Source organism: Bos javanicus, chromosome 15, assembly GCF_032452875.1.
Source record: "Bos javanicus breed banteng chromosome 15, ARS-OSU_banteng_1.0, whole genome shotgun sequence".
Classification (NCBI taxonomy): Eukaryota; Metazoa; Chordata; class Mammalia; order Artiodactyla; family Bovidae; genus Bos; species Bos javanicus.
In genome coordinates, this window is record NC_083882.1 from 59,085,460 (window position 1) to 59,108,425 (window position 22,966).

The window sequence follows — 22,966 nt, forward strand, 5'->3', positions numbered from 1 at the left end:
TAAACCTTACTGCAGTGTAACTAATAATTTGAACTACCAAATGAAATTTTGTGTTTAGTGTCATTATATGTTGTGTATCTTCATTTTCTTATTTTCCAAAGAAACAAAGCCTTCAGAAAGTCATAATAGATAAAGGGAGGATTATGTCTGAAGTCAATATCAATTATTATTTGTGGAAAAAGAGATGATGAAATAACTGTGAGGATTTTTCTTAAAGCTCTAACTTCTAAATTCAGTTCTGAATCAAACCATTTAGTTTTGTTTATAAACTCTTTCTTTCTATAACTTGAGTTCTTATTTTGATAAATTAAACACATCTGGATCAATTTATTATAGTCTCACTTAACCATGGAGCAAGTGGTAATAAATAACAGAGGCTCGTTTTAAAACCTTCTAACTCCATCAGTACTCCATCAATTGAAGTGTACAAGTGGTTAATGATTACAGGATTCAACGTCCATGAATGAATCATTTCCATTTGATGATTCCCTGTGGTGATGAGCTAGCCAGTACAGTAAACTTCACATTTTATAAAGCATTGCTAGGATGCTGTACCAGAGAAGGCAATGGCACCCACTCCAGTACTCTTGCCTGGAAAATCCCATAGACAGAGGAGCCTGGTGGGCTGCAGGTCATGGGATCGTGAACAGTCAGACACAACTGAGCGACTTCACTTTCACTTTTCACTTTCATGCATTGGAGAAGGAAATGGCAACCCACTCCAGTGTTCTTGGCTGGAAAATCCCAGGGATGGGGGAGCCTGGTGGGATGCCGTCTATGGGGTCACATAGAGTCGGACATGACTGAAGCGACTTAGCAGCAGCAGCAGTGGGATGCTGTACAAGAGTATTCTGTGGTTTGTTCAAATAATATTGTAATGGAAATTTCAATAAAATGAAAGACTCCCAAATTGATCACAGTCAGCTGTGTTTTCATTGCAACAGCACTTAAAGCAATACTACAAAGTTCTTTGAAACATATTTCGTGTATATTTGCAATGCTTTATAATTTATATTTGATTTATAATTTTTATTTTCAGGGTTCCTGCTATAGACTGTTGTGGTACTCTCTATTTTGATTTACTGTAATTGATCTGCTCTTAAATGTTGATTATACTTTATTGACTGCTTTAATTTTTCCCCTCAATAATTATTCAGAAATTGAATACTGTTTATTATTGATGATTTTATGATTACTTCTTATAAAGAGAAACTTCCCACTTCTAATTTCTCTTAATAGTTCTCTTGCCTGTGACAATAACTATTTAATCAAAGGAGGAAAACAGATGGATGACCTCTTTTCTCATTTATCCTAGACCATAGATAAAATCCCTTCTTCACATGAACCTTTTTTCCCATGACTAACAATAACAAAGAAAATTTATGTTTTATTAGATGATGAGTAAAGGTCAACTAATGTTCTCAGAAATTGTAGCATAAAATTCATTGTTTCAAACACTTATCAATATTTTGATACTTATTCTTTGGATTTAAGTTTCCAGCTCACTTGATGTGATACTAAGTTATAGAGTTATTTCAAGTTTACTTAGTTGTATTAAATATGCAAGGGAAATATCAATTAATAGTCAGATATGTTTAGATGCTACTTATTTTAGAATTACAGAATATTTGAGGTTGAAGAGATCATGTTTTTTAATCTTCTTGATGTATCATTGGAAAAATTGAATCCTAGTAAGAGGTGAAGTGATTTGCATGAAGTCATATAGCCACATTTTTATATAAAGAGATTAGCATGTTACTTATACATTAAATACTTAATAATTAATCTGTTGAATTACATGTGTTTCAAAACCTGGATAAATGATCATGACAGAAGAAGCAAAAATAATGTTTACATTAGATAGAATTATAATGTGAATTATTACAAATTAAGACAATGAACAAAATTAAAAAAAATTTAATGATAGAGTAAGTCAATAGTTGCTAAACTTAGCTCATTTGCTTTAGTTACAACTTGTTCAATCAAAGTAATAGATGTAGACTGGCTCTGATGAGAATTATTCTAGATTTCATTTATATCATACAGTCTAGTGAAGTTATAACACTGAGCCTACTAATAATAACTTTGCTTGACAGTAGGATGTTACTATATATCTCCTAGAATGCAAGTGATGCTTCCTTCATATGATTATTATATTATGGTTTATATTCTAAAATTATCCCTGAAGTTATAAATTGTTTTGTAGAATTGAACTCTAGCATAGATGTTTTTAACTTTTGCCTGTAGAATTTAAAATTGGTCACAATACTTGTATTTAAAATTTTATCTGCAGTTTTAAAGTAAATATTTACTCTCTATGTAATTTGGTGAACTCTAGACTGTTTCCTTATAATGTCTTTTGTTTAGGTATCAAATTGTACGTATCAAATTGTACCAGTATTTCAGATTGCTTTTATTCTTCCTATGTGTTATGGTTTTTTAGTAGTTTGTGACATTCGCCTGAGAATTTAACAATTAACTAAAATTGGAAGACTTAGAAAAAACCTGAAATAGAGGTTTAAAGAGGCAAGAAGATCTAAATTTATTTAAACTTTATGTTAACATAGAAATTTAACTTTCAAGGACTGTATCATTTTTGTAAAAACAAATGTTTTTAGAACAATTTTTTTTTTTTACAACTTAAAAATATTTCTATAAAAATAGTGTCTGGACGTACATCTGTGGTGTATTTCACGTCTTGTGGTAGTATCCTAGTGTTAATTATGAACTCCAAATATAAAAAGCAAGTGGTGATATGTTATGGAAGAGTGGTTTTGGCAGAGAAACATTTTAAGCAGTAACAACAATTACAAGTCTGAAATTAGATAAACCCTGAAAGGCAAAGTTGATTTATTTTTAAACCTATTGTGAAAACTAGTAGTCAGAAAATAGTTCAGCATTGTCTTCTGACAGTAAAATATCTTGCTAATTAACAGAAAGTAGCTGGTTGGTTCTGCCTAATTTTCTCTTCCCAGCAATGGTAAGAAAAAATTTTCTTCATCTGGTTTAATATTTTAATGTTTATTATCTTACATTAGTCTGTTCCTGATCTCATTTGATATACTCAGTGTTTATATATTTTAAACTTTTTTCAAACGATTAATCAGATCATTTGAAGTTATTTGAGGTATTAACTTTTTAGTTCAATCATAGGTAACTAAACTTCCTCCTTTGCTTATTTGTTTGTTTTGTAGGATCAGGTATTCATTCAAAGATATCTTTTCTACTTTGTATCTTCTGAAGATTGTATCAAATAAATAATAGCCTTGATACTTTGTAATATAAAAACAAATGATACTGTCTCACAACAAATGATAACATATTCTGTAACACACAACTTGGAATAACTTTCCAGGCTTTAACTGATTATCAACTTATTTTGGAGTCATGTTTATTGTGACATAAATCTAGAACTGAAGATAGAGAACTGAGAGTAGAAACTTAATTTTAGGTGAAGGATTGAAGGAATAATCAGAAAAATTGACTTTTTGTGTAGTTTAATAGTGTTTCCTTCTCAAATCCAGAAAGCATGATTCAAGATGATCTAATTTAGAATGAATTGGTAATATTGGACGTTTTTGGTTGTTTAATAAATAGAAATAACTCTGAAGACGCACTAGAAAATTGAAAGTAGACACACAGGGAAGACTAGCTTCCCTTTGTTATAGCAATTTATAGTTTTTTGTTTGCTTAAAGAAGTTGTTCCCTTTGTATTTTAACATAATATAGTCCTGGTGATTAAAAAATATCCTGGTACTAGTTTTCACGTTACACTTATTGTTTAGAAACCTAAATAATCTCTGCAGTAATGCTCATATTTGACATTTAAGTACCTTTGTACTATGAAATGCTTTTATTCTAGTTTTTTGCTTCAAGTACTCTGACCACACTTTTTTGAACGTGGGAGGGGAGAGTGTCATAACTGCAGGAAGTATGGGAGGCTCACGACACAGGTTTCGTGAACCTGAAGAAAGACCATCATACAGGCTTTTGAGGTTCCCCATGCAGTCAAATGAAACAGGTGGTATATTGTTATAGTGAGACCTTTAAGCTCTTTAATTATTTTTCATAGGCAATAAATCATTTTAATGCTCTGACTTAGTTTTCTGATTTTTGATTTATGGTGTTTTGAAAGACAGTATTTCTAAGCACATTTGAGACAGAATTAGATGCCATGCCATTATAGTCACTGTCAAATATTTAATAGCAATAATATTTTTAATGATCTACAGTGTATAGTGTTTTTATATGAATTATCCCTTTATTTCATATAACTATATTAAGGCTCACCTTTATTAATTGACTTTCCAAGGTCATAGAATGGAGACCCTTTTCTAAATGAACCCTATTTGTTAACTTCAATTTCAGTGGTCTTAAGGGTACCCGTGTGTTTTTCTAGCACTGTATTAAAAGATTATGTTGAAGTAGTTGGGTAAAGTATTGGCATATCTTATGCAATAATCAGAATGAAGAACTCCTAAAAGAATCTAAAATCAAATCTAAGATTCAAACCAAATAAAATTGACACTAATTCCAGTTATCTCTAATACATTTTAAGGCTCTACAAATTAAACAAAATCTTCATTTAATATCTGAAGTTTATTATAACAGTTTTTATTGAAAAACAATATTTTCTTTAAGAATTTTATAGGCTTTCCTAGGCAAACAGTCTGCAAAATCAAGACCAGGAGCTGACTGTGGATCAGATCATGAGCTCCTTATTGCCAAATTCAGACTTAAATTGAAGAAAGTAGGGAAAACCATTCAGGTATGACCTAAATCAAATCCCTTATGATTATACAGAGGAAGTGAGAAATAGATTTAAGGGACCAGATCTGATAGATAGAGTGCCTGATGAACTATGGAATGAGGTTCGTGACATTGTACAGGAGACAGGGATCAAGCCCATCCCCATGGAAAAGAAATGCAAAAAACAAAATGGCTGTCTAGGGAGGCCTTACAAATAGCTGTTAAAAGAAGAGAAGCAAAAAGCAAAGGACAAAAGGAAAAATATAAGCATCTGAATGCAGAGTTCCAAAGAATAGCGAGAAGAGATAAGAAAGCCTTCCTCAGCGATCAATGCAAAGAAATAGAGGAAAACAACAGAATGGGGAAGACTAGAGCTCTCTTCAAGAAAATTAGAGATACCAGGGGAACATTTCATGCAAAGATGGGCTCAATAAAAGACAGAAATAGTATGGACCTAACAGAAGCAGAAGATACTAAGAAGAGGTGGCAAGAATACACAGAAGAACTGTACAAAAAAGGTCTTCATGACCAAGATAATCACAATGGTGTGATCACTGACCTAGAGCCAGACATCCTGGAATGTGAAGTCAAGTGGGCCTTAGAAAGCATCACTACAAACAAAGCTAGTGGAGGTGATGGAATTCCAGTTGAGCTATTTCAAATCTTGAAAGATGATGCTGTGAAAGTGCTGCACTCAATATGCCAGCAAATTTGGAAAACTCAGCAGTGACCACAGGACTGGAAAAGGTCAGTTTTCATTCCAATCCCAAAGAAAGGCAATGCCAAAGAATGCTCAAACTACCGCACAATTGCACTCATCTCACATGCTAGTAAAGTAATGCTCAAAATTCTCCAAGCCAGGCTTCAGCAATACATGAACCGTGAACTTCCAGATGTTCAAGCTGGTTTTAGAAAAGGCAGAGGAACCAGAGATCAAATTGCCAACATCCGTTGGATCATCGAAAAAGCAAGAGAGTTCCAGAAAAACATCTATTTCTTCTTTATTGACTATGCCAAAGCCTTTGACTGTGTGGATCACAATAAAGTGCAGAAAATTCTTCAAGAGATGGGAATACCAGACCACCTGACCTGCCTCTTGAGAAACCTGTATGCAGGTCAGGAAGCAACAGTTAGAACTGGACATGGCACAACAGACTGGTTCCAAATAGGAAAAGGAGTATGTCAAGGCTGTATATTGTCACCCTGCTTATTTAACTTCTATACAGAGTACATCATGAGAAACGCAGGGCTGGAAGAAGCACAAGCTGGAATCAAGATTGCCGGGAGAAATATCAATAACCTCAGATATGCAGATGATACCACCCTTATGGCAGATAGTGAAGAGGAACTAAAAAGCCTTTTGATGAAAATGAAAGAGGAGAGTGAAAAAGTTGGCTTAAAGTTCAACGTTCAGAAAACGAAGATCATGGCATCTGGTCCCATCAGTTCAGTTCAGTTCAGTTCAGTAGCTCAGTCATGTCTGACTCTGCGACTCCAGGAATCCCAGCACTCCAGGCCTCCCTGTCCATCACCAATTCCTGGAATTCATTCAAACTGAAGTCCATCGAGTCGGTGATGCCATCCAGCCATCTCATCCTCTGTTGTCCCCTTCTCCTCCTGCCCCCAATCCCTCCCAGCATCAGAGTCTTTTCCAGTGAGTCAACTCTTCTCATGAGATGGCCAAAATACTGGCGTTTCATCTTTAGCATCATTCCTTCCAAAGAACACCCAGGACTGATCTCCTTTAGAATGGACTGCAAGAATTTCTCCTTGCAGTCCAAGGACTCTCAAGAGTCTTCTCCAACACCACAGTTCAAAAGCATCAATTCTTCGGCACTCAGCTTTCTTCACAGTCCAACTCTCACATCCATACCTGACTACTGGAAAAACCATAGCCTTGACTAGACGGACCTTTGTTGGCAAAGTAATGTCTCTGCTTGTGAATATGCTATCTAGGTTGGTCATAACTTTCCTTCCAAGGAATAAGTGTCTTTTAATTTCATGGCTGCAATCACCATCTGCAGTGATTTTGGAGCCCCCAAAAATAAAGTCTAACACTGTTTCCACTGTTTCCCCATCTATTTGCCAAGAAGTGATGGGACCAGATGCCATGATCTTCGTTTTCTGAATGTTGAACTTTAAGCCAACTTTTTCACTCTTCTCTTTCACTTTCATCAAGAGGCTTTTTAGTTCCTCTTCACTTTATGCCTTAAGGGTGGTGTCATCTGCACATTTGAGGTTATTGTCACTTCATGAGAAATAGATGTGGAAACAGTGAAAACAGAATCAGACTTTATTTTTGGGGACTCCAAAATCACTGCAGATGGTGACTGCAGCCATGAAATTAAAAGACGCTTACTCCTTGGAAGAAAAGTTATGACCAACCTAGATAGCATATTGAAAAGCAGAGACATACTTTGCCAACAAAGGTCCGTCTAGTCAAGGCTATGGTTTTTCCAGTGGTCATGTATGGATGTGAGAGTTGGACTAAGAAGAAAGCTGAGCACCAAAGAATTGATGCTTTTGAACAGTGGTGTTTGAGAAGACTCTTGAGAGTCCCTTGGACTGCAAGGAGATCCAACCAGTCCACTCTAAAGGATATCAACCCTGGGTGTTCTTTGGAAAGAATGATGCTAAAGCTGAAACTCCAGTACTTTGGCCACCTGATATGAAGAGTTGACTCATTGGAAAAGACTCTGATGCTGGGAGGGATTGGGGGCAGGAGGGAAATGGATGACAAAGGATGAGATGGCTGGATGGCATCACCGACTTGATGGACGTGAGTCTGAGTGAACTCCGGGAGTTGGTGATGGACAGGGAGGCCTGACGTGCTGCGATTCATCGGGTTGCAAAGAGTCGGACACGACTGAGCGACTGAACTGAACTGAACTGATCAAACAGGGTGAACAATGTCTATCTCTCAGAGGGTTATTAGTTGAATGTTTAGTGAGTTAATGTATGCCAAGCAACTAGTGGACCTTCTGGCACATGTTAGATGCCCATTAAATAATAATTCCTTTCTCCCTTTATTCTTTTGAAAACAAAATTTATTTACTACCTATTGGTAGTTTGTATCCTTACAAATATATTTGTATGCATTCAACAAATATTTATTCAGCTGTATGTGACATAGCTTCCCAGGTGTTTCAGTGGTAAAGAATCTGCTTGCCAATGCAAGAGACTCCGGTTTGATCCCTTGGTCAGGAATATCCCCTGGAAAAGGAAATGGCAATGCACTCCAGTATCCTTGCCTGGGAAATCCCATGGACAGAGGAGTCTGGCAAGCTACAGTCCTTGGGGTCACAAAAGAGTCACACGTGACTTAGCAACTAAACAAAAACATCACGACAATGTGACAGGTACTGTTCCTGGTATTAGAGATTCAAAATTGTATTTCCTCTTTTAGAGCTTGTCTTCTAGTGATGTGACACAGATCATAAACATAATACAAAAGAAGACTATAAGGTTGATTATATTATATGGATAAATGCTATGAAGAAGAAGTGAAGCAAGGAAAGGATCAAGGGAGAAATAAGGGTTGATGGTGGAAAAACCTTTTATTTGGGACAGCCTTACTAAAAATTATATTTAAGCAAAATCCTAGAAGAAAAGATAGAACAAATGCTCCATCCTTAAATATCTGCTGTGATCGGGCAGGGAGGTGGCATATTAAATACAAATACTTTGTAACAGGCATGCGTTTGAGGAACAATAAGGAGGCTCTGCTAATTAGAATAGTGATTCAGAAGTAGAGGAGAAGTTAAAATGAAGTAGAAGATGGTGTCAGTTAAGTTAGATGAGGTTTGCTGGTTTTTTTTTTTTTTTTTGAAGGGCTTTGTGAAATAGGAGGTCATTAGAAAGTCTTGAGCAGAAGAGGAATGACATAATTTGATTCTTGTGCCACTCAGAAATAAATTATAGAAACTATAGGAAATTTTGTTAAGAGCATATCAAAGGAGAGGCTGCAAAGGTTCAGATAACTCTGTAATGTATTAACCATTGCAACCTTAGGCAAATATTTCTCCATGTGAGATAGAAACAATAATAACATCTACTCAGAGAGTTGTCATGTAACGTAGCCCCCAGTTGTCATACATAGAAAGGATCTGGTGAATCTTTGCTATTATTAATAATAATGAGGATCGATTTATAGGATGACCCATTCTCTGTTAGTGATCTAGAATTGATACTTACCACCTGTTAGTGTCATTGATTTAAATGTAAAGCTATATGATAAACTAGAAGTGGTCATGAGTATGAAGGAAAAAATTGGCAGTTTTTTCTGCTTACAAATTGGCAGTTTATATTTTGAGAGGGTCAGAGTTTGAGAGGATCATGTTGATTCCCAGTAAAACAGATTATTTACTCTGATTATAGCAGAGGTTTTTATGGTCAGTGCGGTCATCTTTCTTTGATACAAATAGGTTTGAAAGTTTTGTGACAACTTTGGCATTTTTTACAGGTTTATCATTTGTATCTAAACTAAGCTTTGACTCTTATGAGTGCTGCTTCATGGTAGCATCCTTCTGTCATTCCTTGTATGAACCCTCTGTCCCTACCTGTCATTATCCCAATGCAAGTCCTATACTTCATGGCCTCTCATCTGTTTTTGTGCTTCTTGAAGGTGGAAGTAGTAAGTATCATTATTATCATCATTTTTATAATTATTACTTTTAATCACTCACTATGTGCCAGGAAGGATTCTAAGCACTTTATATACACAAATTTATTTCATTCTCATTGTAACCCTGTAAGGTGTGTGTTTCTGAGTTCATTTTATAACTAAGAGAGCAGACTCAGAAACGTTAAACAACCTAATATTCAATCTAGTCTATTCTTTTTACAAGTCCTGTGTGCTATACAATTAAACCAGTTAATGATTCAAGGATTATGTTCCTTTGACTTTATTTCAGATTTTTCCTTTCTTCTGGTGCACCTTCTTTCCTCTGTTATGCTTAGCTGGTTCTAACCGAGGTTTGACTTGGGGCTGTCTTCTTTGAGGAGGGAGACTTTTCAGACCATGACCGTCTATAGTACTACTTGCTTCCATAAAACATAATTTACTCTTTGTTAACATTGACATATAACTATACATTGACACTTGACATGTCTGGAATTTTGTTATTTAATCGTTTCCAGGGATTCATGTTTGGTCTCTTCAAAGAGACTGAATGTCCATTAGGAAACTAGCAGTATATTTTATAATTCTTTGTATCTCCCTGTAAAATTTATACTCCAAAATTCTCTATACTCCATACAGAATTTATATAATAAGTGTATAATTTTTGCTTTATTATCAAGGTAATTAGATAATTGATTTTATTTATTTTTTTTAGATAATTGATTTTAGTATGACTGTTGCTTCATTTGGTCAACTTCATTTGACCACAATTGAAAGATGTATAAAGTCTTCCTGGTCAGTTAAAAATTGAAAAATTTTGGATTCTTTGTTTCTAGTAATATGTCAGAATACCAGTGTAGTTAAATTAGGTCCTGCTGTCCAATTCATTTGAAAATGCAGTTGTTTATGCTCCAGAAGATAAAATTTTAAAGGGCTGTACTAAAAATCTTTAAAGGTATTACTATCTGAACAAGAAAAGTAATAATATTTACATTTTAAACATTTTATTTTATTTTATTTTATTTATTTTATTTTATTTTTTAACTTTACAATATTGTATTGGTTTTGCCATCTATCAACATGACTCCGCCACAGGTATACATGTGTTCCCCATCCTGCACCCTCCTCCCTCCTCCTTCCCCAGTGGCTCAGTGGTAAAGAATTCAAGAGATGCAGGTTTGATCCCCGGGCTGGGAAGATCCGCTGGAGAAAGGAAATGGCAAACCACTCCAGTATTCTTGCCTGGAAAATCCCAATCCATGGAGTCACAAAAGAGTCAGATACGACTGGGTGACTAAACAACAGCAACTTAGGTATATAGGTTTGCTTTGATGTGTATAAAATTAATGTTATTTGGAGACTGAGTAATAGAAAATATTACCATCATTGGTTGTATTTTAATGGTGATTAAGACTCAATGAACATGAGTTTGAGTGAACTCCGGGAGTTGGTGATGGACAGGGAGGCCTGGCATGCTGTGATTCATGAGGTCACAAAGAGTCGGACATGACTGAGCGACTGAACTGAACTGAACATTTAATACTTAAACCATGTTGAAGCCACCATCAGTAAAATGACTTTTACCCCCCACCCCCACCAAAAATTTTTGGAAAGAGCATTTGCTGAACACATTGACATAAGGATTCAGTATTTCATTATTTTCACATTATTTTTCCAAATCTATACACTTAATAATTGTTAGAGAAAATAGCTGTCTATCATGCTTGGTAGTTGTGTGTTATTCCTTGAAAAGTCTGTCCAGAATATATTATCTGAATTTCTTGATGGTGTTGAGTAAAAACTATATTTCTTATTCCAAAAGATACTGACAGATTAGCATTGTCTGTGCCTGCGACCTTTGAGAAATTAAGCTTATTGAGACCACTCATGCCATATTGTTCTTAGTCATTTGTGTTAATTCAACCATTGTATTTGAAAGCAGATCAAATGGCAGTCCATTGTACAGGGCTAAGATTTGTGATTGAAATTCATTCCTTATTATAGGTAAGAGTAAAAGTTACTCATCACCAGTAAGGATGAATACTCTAATTGTTTGATATAATTGAAGAACATATTTTGTGAAGAAGAGAAAAAAAAAGTTTTGTTATGACAAGTAAGATTTCTTTTGTGAATAAGAATTTAAGCTACAAGATGAAATGTGTGCAGAATTTAGGCAGAATGAGTCATTATAGTAACACCAATACTCTTGATAAAATGAGAAAGGAGATAAATTTATTGCAATGCATTGATTGTTTTGTTTGTGGTATAACTTTTATGTTCTTTTGAGATTTTTTTCCTTTTACATAAGCCCATGTAATAGTTACAAATAAAACAAAGATAAGCACATAGCAGACGGATACTCAACAGACCTTGACAAGACAATAATAAATCAAGGGGTTTTGTAGGAGAAATGCTTGCTGACATTGAGGTTGGTGGCCCTCTATGTTCACAGTTATATGTTCTAATTTATTTTTGGTCTGCAAATGTATCAGTATGACAAATGTCTACCTGTCAACAGATTAGACAGAAAACATAAGTAAAGCCTTACAGAATTCTCTGAGAGTCTGAGTGATTTAAGCACACAATGGTGGAATAATAGCTTGCCTTAGCAATTATAAACGTCTCAGTGACATTATAAACCAGATTACTTTCTAGTTTTTTTTTTTTTTTTTGGTCAGAATATCTGTTATATCATATATCCAAATAACTAGCTCATCTCAACACTTTTCTCACTAGCTATATCAAAGAGCTCTCCTCCATTCCATTTGGTAAATGTATGCCAGGTACATTATATTTGGGGCACAGTGTTTCCAAAGGCTGCATGATGTAATATATAGTGTAATATATATAATGAAAATAATTTATCTTATATATGTGTGTGTGTGTGTGTGTGTGTGTGTGTGTGTGTGTGTTTTAGTAGGATGAGCTTTTAAAAATACAATTAGGACTTAATGTTCTTCAAGCACTTTCAGGAACCAAACTTCTTGGCTTCCTCTATGTATTACTGCTATTATCATTGGGCCTATTACACTTGTGTGTGTGTGTGTGTGTGTGTGTGTGTGTTAAACTCTCTTCATAATCTCTGTTCAGCAATAGTCCTCACTCCTCACTTCACTGTTTTAAGTTTACCACAAAGACTTATTCTATTCCTGTTTAAAATTCTTAAACCTCTTTGTTCTCCCTCTCAAGCTGCATGTATCCTCACGTATTTTTAGTTTTCTCTCTTCTGAAGTAAGAATTGATACTTGGCCCTTCTGAGCCTAATGGAGGTGGCAGGGCATGGCGGGCAGTGCAGAAGTGAGGGAAAGGAAATGCTTATTTCTGCCTCTGTCTCTAATTGTACCACTAATTCATGTGGTACATGTAATGGTACACAGTCTTAAATAAATGACTCTGATATACTCATCTGTAAAATAGAATTATTTTACCTACTGTGCAGGCTGTGGTAAGAATTATATGAGATCAGGTTTTTAAAATGTGTGGCATAGTTAACATAATTGCAAAATAATGGTGTCAGTTATCCTCTTAGTTACCTAGATAGCATGCTTTGTGATCCTTTAAACAATTCTTCTTACTTCTTCACTCACCATATCTATAATAATTACTGTCTTACCTCTGTAAGCAGGCTTCCTTGGTAGCTCAGATGGTAAAGCATCTGCCTACAATGCGGGAGACCCGGATTCGATCCCTCGGTTGGGAAGATCCCCTGGAGAAGGAAATGGCAACCCACTCCACATGCCTGGAAAAATCCCACGGACCGAGTAGCCTGGTGGGCTACAGTCCATGGGGTCTCAAAGAGTCGGACATGACTGAGTGACTTCACTTTTTTCACTTACCTCTGTAAAAAAGCAAAGTAATTAGTAGTACATGTTCAGGAGACAGAACTGTTTTTGAAATCAGGTTTCACCATTCATTAGCTGTGCCTCAGCCAGCTTACCTAGCCCACTCTAAATCTCCCCTTTCTCCTCTGTAAAAAAGTAATAATAATAGTGACTTGGCTCAGAGTGTGGTTTTGAAAATTGCATTCAATTAACTAAAAATGTGTGTGTATTTATGTCTATGTGTAAAATGATTGAAAACTACAGATAAAATATGTAGCACCACATTTTGCATAAAATAAATATGAAATAAACATGCGTACATTTGTTATTAGTCTCCATCCCTGTTGCCATTTCAGACTTTTGTGTCCTCTAGGTCACTGCTATATTCTCACACCATCCATCTCATACTGTTGGCAGTCAAACTATTTTTTGTATATAAAAAAAGAAGCCCTCAAAGCTGTCCAGGGTCTGGCAAATATGGTATAGATGACTTATCCTGGCCTTGTAGGACTGCTGCAGTTGGATCTCACACTGCCTTTCCTGCATGATCTCTAGTTTGGCTGTCTTACACTGCTACTATGAGCAGTAAGACAGGCTACATACTGCAAAACTAACCCAGTATCTGGAGCATATGTGAAAGTTTTTTTTTTCCGTTACTCTTTTTTCCCTTTTTCTCCTTTCTACCCTCTTCTTCTAATAAATCCTGGAGTCTGGTCGAACATGCTCTCCTTATAACAGACATATCCTTTCCTATGTCTTTTTAAAATTCTTTTCAAATTAAAAAAAAAATTTAATTCTCTTTGTTTTTATTTATCCAGCAGGTATTTATGGATTACATTCTGTGTGTTATGTATTGTTTGGCACCAGCAACACAAATGTTTAGGACACTTTCAGAGGTTATTCTAAAATATATATATAATAATAATAATAAGATACTATATTAGAGATATTCAAGCCTCCAGGCTGAAAACTACATGAGAGCAGGACCCGTGTCTATTTAGGCATACTGTTGTATTTCTAACTTTTGGAATAGAGCTGTGGACGTATTAGTGTTCTCAAAATTATTTGAAAAGAAAATTTGAGAGAGATGGAACAAGACAAATGGGAGAGAAGGCATGAGACAGCTTGGCATATTTGATTATTGCACATACTTCTGTATGGCTGTAGAAAACATTGTGAAATTCATGTCTGGGTGTAGTGAAAGATAATGTTGGAAAGAAATGAAGGGCCCAGAATATGAAGAACATTGTCCATTTTGCCCAGAAGTTTGGATTCTATCATGGACTTTTGGAGAGCCTGTGAGAGGGTTTAAGTAGGAATGCCACATACTGCTATTTTATTTTAGAAAGGATATCCTGTTAACAGTGTAGTGAGAAGAATCAAGTGAAATTAGAGGTATGGATATGACTTTTGAGGTTATTGCATTAATAAAGCAAAGAAGTTTGGGTGCTTTGAATTGATGATGGAAATAGAAAGATTTAAGATATATTTGTATGATAAAATCAACTGGACTTGATAACTGATTAGTTTTGGAGACTATGGAACATGAGAAGAAAGGTAAGCTCTGACTCTGCCCAGCCTTCAAGGCCCAGCTGAACTGTAACCTACTACACTTTCATTCATCTAATTTCTGATTAAAATTAATATTTATTTTTACTCCTTGTAAAATATTATATATATCTTTCTTATATTGTTGATTTCTTTTTACTAATTGTTATTTGTAAGCATGTCTACGGAGAAGGCAATGGCACCCCACCCCGGTACTTTTGCCTGGAAAATCCCATGGACGGAGGAGCCTGGTGGGCTACAGTCCATGGGGTCGCTAGAGTCGGACACGACTGAGCGACTTCACTTTCACTTTTCACTTTCATGCACTGGAGAAGGAAATGGCAACCCACTCCAGTGTTCTTGCCTGGAGAATCCCAGGGATGGGGAAGCCTGGTGGGCTGCCGTCTATGGGGTCGCACAGAATCGGACATGACTGAAGCGACTTAGCAGCAGCAGCAGCAGCAAGCATGTCTAAAGTCTCTCACCAAATTGGAAGTCTCCTAACTTATCTTTATATTACCTTCTATGGCCTTATCTATATTGGATCTTCCATAAATACACAGATTATCAATTAATGCCATGCATTTTAATTTAATAAATTCCTGAAAAAACTCTAGAAAGTTAAGTATATTCCTGAGACCTTTCAGTATTTCAAAATGAAACTAGTTACAAATAGGTGAAATTTAATTAACATTCTTTCAAAAACATTTTAATTCGAAAAATTCAAAATGAATAATTGCCAGAAAAGAAAATATTCATAGGAAGAAATTTTAAAGTGAAATCAGGCCATATTGTTTCCAAATTCAGATGAGAACTTACTATTAAAAATCTTGCACAGATTGGAAATGACTAATCAACATTAGAAAAATGAAATTGGAAGATCTGCCCTCGTACTGTTCGTGGCTAAAAATGTTTTCCTGTCCAATTTTAACAGTGTTGTTCCAGTGTGAAAATGTCAAGGATTAGAAGTCTTATATTGGAAAAAAAGTCGTTTAAGTATCTAGTCTGTGGAGGGTGATCTGGGGCAAATCCCGTGATTTCTGCCAGTCTCACCCCTTCAGAGACCAGCCTTAGCTGTCTTAAAGGATATCACATTTGAGACATATTATATAAAAGGGATATAGATATAATCTATAAAGACAGAGTGGTATATAATGATGATAAATTTGGATTATCTTTATAGGTCCTTCTAGCTTTAATCACCTGTGAGTCTATGATTTTAGGTGTTTTAATTTTTTGTTTTCAGTTTCAAGATCCATTTGAAAACTGCAACATCTCAAGAAGTAAATCTTCACTAGTTGCTCTTGTGCATAATGGCCAGACCTTTTTTTTCAGGCCACATATAAAACTTAATTGTCTTTGGAATTTAGTTCAACATACTTATCATCATAAAGTCTTAAGAAAATTAAAATGGTAGAACAGTAATTGTTTTTAACTGTGTTGGAGGCCCATTGTGCAGAGTTCCCACTTGCATATATCTTTGTATTAGGAAAATGCTTTTTCAATGAGGAATTGCTTTTATTACAATGTGATTATATAATTTCAATGGGGGAGTATTATGAGATGAAGTGGAAAGAGCACAGGATCTGCTTTTTGTATTAACTTTGCCCTCAACTAGCTACCAGCTACCTTCTTTGGGCCTTGGTCTCTTCATAAATAAAATGAGGGGGTAGAATAAATAGTATGTTACATCTTGCTTAATCAGTCCTGAATATTCATTGGAAGGACTGATGCTGAAGCTGAAGATCCAACACTTTGGTCAACTCGTTAGAAAAGACCCTCATCCTGGGAAAGATTGAAGGCAGGAGGAGAAGGGGACTACAGAGGACGAGATGGTTGGATGGCATCACTGACTATGGACATGAGTTCGAGCAAGCTCTGGGTGATGGTGAAGAACAGGGAAGCCTAGCATGCTGCAGTCCACAGAGTCGCAGAGTCAAACATGACTGAGCGGCTGAACAACAGAGTGACCCTCTGAGCTCTGAAGTTCAGTGTTTGTTCCGTGTTCATATCAGATCCACAGCTATTCAAGTGTGACTCATCATGGTGAAAAGTAAAATCTAATCTTTATGATATTTAGAAGACCATGGGGATAAAATGTAATTGAGTTGTATTTGATTGAAAGAGCTAACCCAAACTAAGAAGTGTCATTTTCATATTTCAAAGGAGACTGATCAGTAAATAAAAGCATGTTACAGAGTTTCATAGTTATTTATCATTATTAATGTTCTGAAGAAATTCTGTTATCGATGAGTCTATTGCTAATATTAGAATACATAGATTTTAAATGGCTTAAAAGTTGGGCATCTTGTGACTCTTTTATGTAATCCTATCATAATGAGTCTTAAATCTTGAAGAGTATTTCTGAATTCATATATACAGATGAGTATTGCTGTCTTCATAGTTGCATTGGGAGACTTAGCTCTTTTTTTCATATCACATCATTAAATATATACTACACACCTACTACTGTGCACTGATACTACCATATTAAATTGGAGGCAGATTGAAGAATTGTAGTTATGCATCCTATTCTGCAAATGCTAGTTTTTTATTTTCTTTAAATAACCTTCATTTCTGATCCTTAGTCTCCCTGTTCTGTAAAGCTATCAATTTGATTTATCCCCCAGACCCCACACACCATCCAGAGCTATGCCAAAGCCCTGCATCATCTTAGTCACCTCATACCACATTTAATTTCCCCTAAGATGCCTTTCGTTTTAACCTGTGTAGACCCACTAGGACCAATGGTTGGTTTTGCTGCTTCTGTGCCATAGAGAGGCATGGAACTCTGGTAGCATGGGGAACCCCATAACTAAGGATCCGTCCCCTTCATTCTGTCATCTATCTGGCAGCTCTGAGGTCTTAGCACCTGTCAGGCACTTCACTGGTCCTGCACCTCTCTGGAATTTGTTCATCTTTTCCATATCTCTTCTATTCAATTTCAAAGAAATTTCTTTCTTTTTCTTAAATATACCACCTACCCAGTGTAACTAGCTTTCTCTCTTTCTGAACTTTGTTGTTTTTTTGTAACTAAAAAATATAAAAGTGGTTGTAGAAAGTTTTTTCTTTCTTTTGTGCAAAAATCCTGGAAGAGATTCATGTTGATATAAGGCAAAAGCAATACAGTATTGTAAAGTTAAAAAAATAAAATAAAAAATTAAATAAAAAAAAATGAAGGGTTTAAAAAAAAAAAAAAAAGAACCTGCATTCTAAAGCTTTAGATACCTAGGTGTCTTTGAAACAGGAGAAGAGGAACAGAGATGGTGGGAGAGAGAGAGAAGGAGGGAGGGAGGGCGGGAGGAAGGAAGTGGGAAAGAGAGAGAGATGCATAAAGATGGATTTTCAAGAGCCTAAGTTCCAGTGGGAATGAGTCATCTATAAAACAGTAAATTTTTCTTGTATTTTTTTATAAAGCCATCTCGGATCATTTACTTTTTTTTTTTTCTTATTTTTGTTTTGTTCTTTCCCTTTTTTTCTCTTTCTTTATTTCTTTCAGAAAGAGCACAGAAATCAGAGATGGTGAGCCCTTGTTTAGGATTCTCTTTCCCTCACTTACTAGTAATATGATCTTAGTCAAATGATATTTTTTCTCTGAACCTGAGTTTTCTGTTTGCAAAAATGTGGATAATGCCACTTTTCCATACTCCTTTACTGACTTTTGCTAGACCAAGTAGGAAAACATTAATGCTTGGAAAGCCGTAAAACAGTGTGCAGATAGATAGACTTTATTGATTTAATGCATAGTCAGAGTGTTTAGGAGCCAGATACACCTGTATTCAGCTGTTGCATTATCCACTTATTAGCTTAGTGTAATTTTAGTTTCTGTGTGTAGAAAACTTACTAACACCTACTTCAGGGTTGTAAGGAAGAAATAAGATAATCTTAAATTTCAAGATAAATAAGGATATGTTTTATTCCCACTTCTTAGATGAAGAATTTGAAACTTAGGCAGTTAAAATGATTTGGTCAGGGTTATGCTGGTATTAAATGAAATTACCAGGAAAAAATTCTTGGTATCAAATATGGGTTTGGTTTTTTAGATAAATTATATCAGGTAATTCAAAGAAAGAATTCCATATGTTTGTAGCATAAACATTTGCATATGTGTACAGTTGAGATTTGTAAAAATATTATTTGGAAGCATTCAGATTTTTTGTTCTTGTACATTTGTTAAGCAAAGAAAAATTGTCCAGTTTCCTTATTTTATTATCAAATTGTACAAATTAAAAAATGTAATCGCATGTGGAAAAACTAATTGCTCCTTTTTCAGTTGTAGTGCTGGGTAACTCACAAGGCCTAGATGTCACTTATAATTTTTGATGGGCATTGTGTATTAGAATTTTTAAAATGAAATTTGATGGCTCCACTCACCTATTAACCCAAGACATATGGTAGGGTTCAGTTCTCATTTCATAAACCCCATTTGTCTCCTATTTCATCCTTTGTGTTACACTTGACTGGTAATAGTAGATTATGTTTTTACTATGAAAATTTCCTTGATTGTCAGTATATCACCAAGGGCATAATCATGATAGATTAAAAAATAATCATGTAAATTATAATCATCTCATTCACATTTTCCAGAATATTTTTTATAATGAGAATTTTTCTTTTTAAATATTGATTGGGGCTTTCCTGGCTTAAGAGAAGGCAATCATGTTCAAATTACTTTATCTGATATACTCTTAGTTTAAACCTAGGGTTATATAGGATTTGATATTAGGGATTAACAAGAAAGCATGACCACAATTCAGCTACTTGGTTCACGTATATAACTTTTCCAAGCCTAGAAAAGTTCTCTGTTTAAATCATGCTAAACCGCTAGCAATTTTAAAACTGAGGTGAACTATGGTGGGAGATTTTTACTTTTTCATAGATGTATAAAATAAGTATACGGCCTGGGAGAGGAAATTACTCAATCGTGAGATTTAAGCTAACAGCCATAAAAACAATAAGACTTCAAGTATTGTTTTAAAGTTACTGTTTAAAAAGGTGAAAAATATATGTAGCCATACCTTTCGTGCTGACAGTTATAGCAGTGCAAGGTTAAGTTATGCTAAAAAATTTATGTTAAAAAGCAGTGCCTGTACCTTTTCATCACATTTACATCTGATGTAATGCTTTAAATACCTCCTCTTCTCAATTTTCGTCAGAAGACTTCCTCCATATTATTCTTTGAATAGTAGGCTAACTTTTCTGAGGACATGATTGGAACACAGGACTCAGCATGGTAGCTTGTAGCAAAAAAAAAAAAAAAAAATCAAAGCATAATTGTGCCTGGTCTCTGGCCACTCTCCCTGGAAAAAGTTATAATATTCAGGACAGAGAAATGTTCAGATCCATTACAGGAATTTCCTTTGTGCAATGTACACATGAACTTTTAAAAAAGTTTTATGTTTAAACATTTTTAACAGTCTGACTTCTAGTGTATGTTGTTATAATATTCAGTATTATTGGAATAATTGTTTTTATTTTCATCATATCAGTGAAATTTATTGAGAGTGCATTAAACTAAAGAACATAACTTTCAGAGGATGTGTTGAGAGTATCTTGACTTCCAAATTAACTACAATTCAACAACCTTGTTCACATATATATTTCTTATGCTCCAGGCCTGATTTCTTCCCACTTGGCCTTTTTGTTTTTTAATTGAAGTATAGTTGATTTACAATGTTATGCTAATCTCTGTTATACAGCAAAGTGACTCAGTTTTACACACACACACAAACGCACACATATCTATCTATATATAAATATATAAATATTTATAATCTTTTTTTAATATTCTTTTCCATTGTGGTCCTGGTCTAATTTCTAGTTTCTTGAACTCTCAGCTGGCTTTTTTTTAGTGCGGCTAAATAAAATAGCTAAGAAATAGATTGAGATCCAGTTAACTTCATTAACTGGATCTTGAATGATTCAAGCATTTAAACGTATGTACCCCTGTATATTGTATCCTGTTGTCCTGGTAAATCTTTTACTTCAAAATTGTTTTGGCCACTTCCTAGAAGTTTGGGGCTCCCCTGGTGGCTCAAACAGTAAGGAATCTGCCTGCAATGCAGGAGATCTGAATTCAAACCCTAGATCAGGGAATGACTACCCATTCCAGTATTCTTGCCTGAAGAATTCTATGGACAGAGAAGCCTGACAGGATACAGTCCATGGATTCGCAAAGAGTTAGACACGACTGAGCGACTTTCACTTTAAATGAGAAGTTATGTGTCACCTTACCAATTAGATAGATATTGGGATATCTTCTTCTAAACCTTCTTTTTCTTTCTAAACTCTGGAAAAGTCTAGACAGTGGAATTTTAAGTGACATTTCCAGGGCAATATAGCTCCTTAGTGGCAAAGATAGAATTTATCACAGATGTTTTGACTTAAGCCCTGGGCTTTTTCCTGGTCTAATTTGTTAATTAAATATTTGTCCTATGACTACTGTTAGGTATAATCTCTCTCTCTCCTTGAATATCTTTATGCTTAATATGAAGTGTTTAGAGAAACTGTGATAAAGTGAGTCACGCCAATTGTAAACTGTTTCCAAATGATGAGAAATTGTTGGAAATATTTTTAGCCAGGAGCTTGAAAGCATTGAAAAACTAGCAGCACAACACAATGGCCAGTATGACCTCATGGGAGGAAATGTAAATTTGTCATGAACTGGCCAGCCTATGACAAAAATTATTATTTTGTTGATACTCTGACAAATTCTTTTGCACTGATCAGTCATAATTGATCCAAACTTTATGTAAAATAAATTGAACTCTAGGCAAAAATAAATATATTAATAATAGTATAATTATTTTTCTATTTGCTATCAAATCTTAAAAGCATTGTGTGTGTTTAGAAATAAAGTAAGCTGGCAAGAATAAATTTTGTTCTTACTAAGTGGTAATTTTCTCTTTCTGTGTTGGCTAGGTTTTCCTAGATATGACATTTGGTTCAGGAGGACACACAAGAGCCATTCTACAGAAGGAGCCAGATATTACTCTGTATGCATTAGACAGAGACCCAACAGCATATGCAATAGCTGAACAGCTTTCAGAATTGTACCCGTAAGTAATACTCCTGTATAGACATTTAATTTTGTTGCTCAGTATCAGTTTCTTGGTTTACTGTTTGGAATTTGTTTTCCCTTGTATGATGTTATACTTAATGAAATATTTCCTCCCTTTTTATACAAAAATAATTGATGTAAGTGGTATTTTTAGCACCACTTAAAAATATTACTGCATTTATCCTTTGTAAATAAGTATAAATGCAAAAAATTATTTTTGGCAGATATTTGAAGATGTGTTGAAATCCATCCTTCAATAGTATTTTGCCAGATAACCCATACTTTAAAAACATTTAAAAAATATTTTATTTATAGTTTCTAAGAATTTAGTGGAGTAAATAAGTATGTAAAAATTCTGTAGAATTCATGAGGTTACATACATCAATGTCATGCAATTTTCTTTGAAATCTTTTGGCAGTTCACAAATAAATTTAGACCTTTCTATCCCTCTGTCAAAAATAGTGAGCATTTATGGTAGAACTTGAAAAAAAAATTAAGGTTACTGTCTTTATAAGTCATAAAAGCATTTTCCTTTAGAGAAAAACATTTGAATCAATGAGTTATGTCCTTTTGCCATGTTGCTATCAGGCTGTAAAAGACAAATATCCTGGAATTTAGATGGCCATCTCCAAATATGTAAAGGGCTCTTTTCTGTAATGGGGAGTTGTTCTCTTCTGCTAAGCTCCAGAGACTGAAAAAAAAAGAAAATAGATGAAAATTTTAGAGGTAAATTGTGACTGGACATAGAGTTTTTATGAGTTGTAGCTGTCCAACAATGAAAAGGTCTCTGGTGAAGTAGCGAAAGTAAGACCATGAAAAGGTTTAATCACAGGCTAAAGTTAGAAAGTTGGATTGCAAATCTAGAAGAGTCTTTTCAACCTCTCTCAGGTCCCAGACTCTTTGCAAATCTAGGTGATTACATCTCCCAATATAAATATAGGTAAATAAATATACCTAGATTTTTGTTTGCAAGATCACAGTGTTTGTGAAGTCCCTAGAAACCTATTTGACCCCAGGTTCCTTATTTCTAATAGAAATATGAGGGTGAGTTTTTATGGCACAGTATTTTTTTTTAATCATTCTTTCATTTTAAGCAAAGTAACTTAAAATGCACCATCTTGAAGTCTTATACTGGAGCATTCATATTTGTGAAACTTTTTAGGAGTT

General features: G+C 34.8%; 1 protein-coding gene across 11 annotated transcripts in view; it reads left to right on the forward strand.

The window, feature by feature from the left end:
* Positions 1-22,966, forward strand: part of METTL15 (methyltransferase 15, mitochondrial 12S rRNA N4-cytidine) — a 367,997-nt gene that overhangs the window by 83,244 nt on the left and 261,787 nt on the right. For all 11 annotated transcript variants that reach the window (XM_061380989.1, XM_061380990.1, XM_061380991.1 and 8 more), the window contains exon 3: positions 21,661-21,797. In XM_061380989.1, coding sequence (XP_061236973.1) covers positions 21,661-21,797 — 137 coding nt within the window. The remainder of the gene's footprint in view (positions 1-21,660; positions 21,798-22,966) is intronic.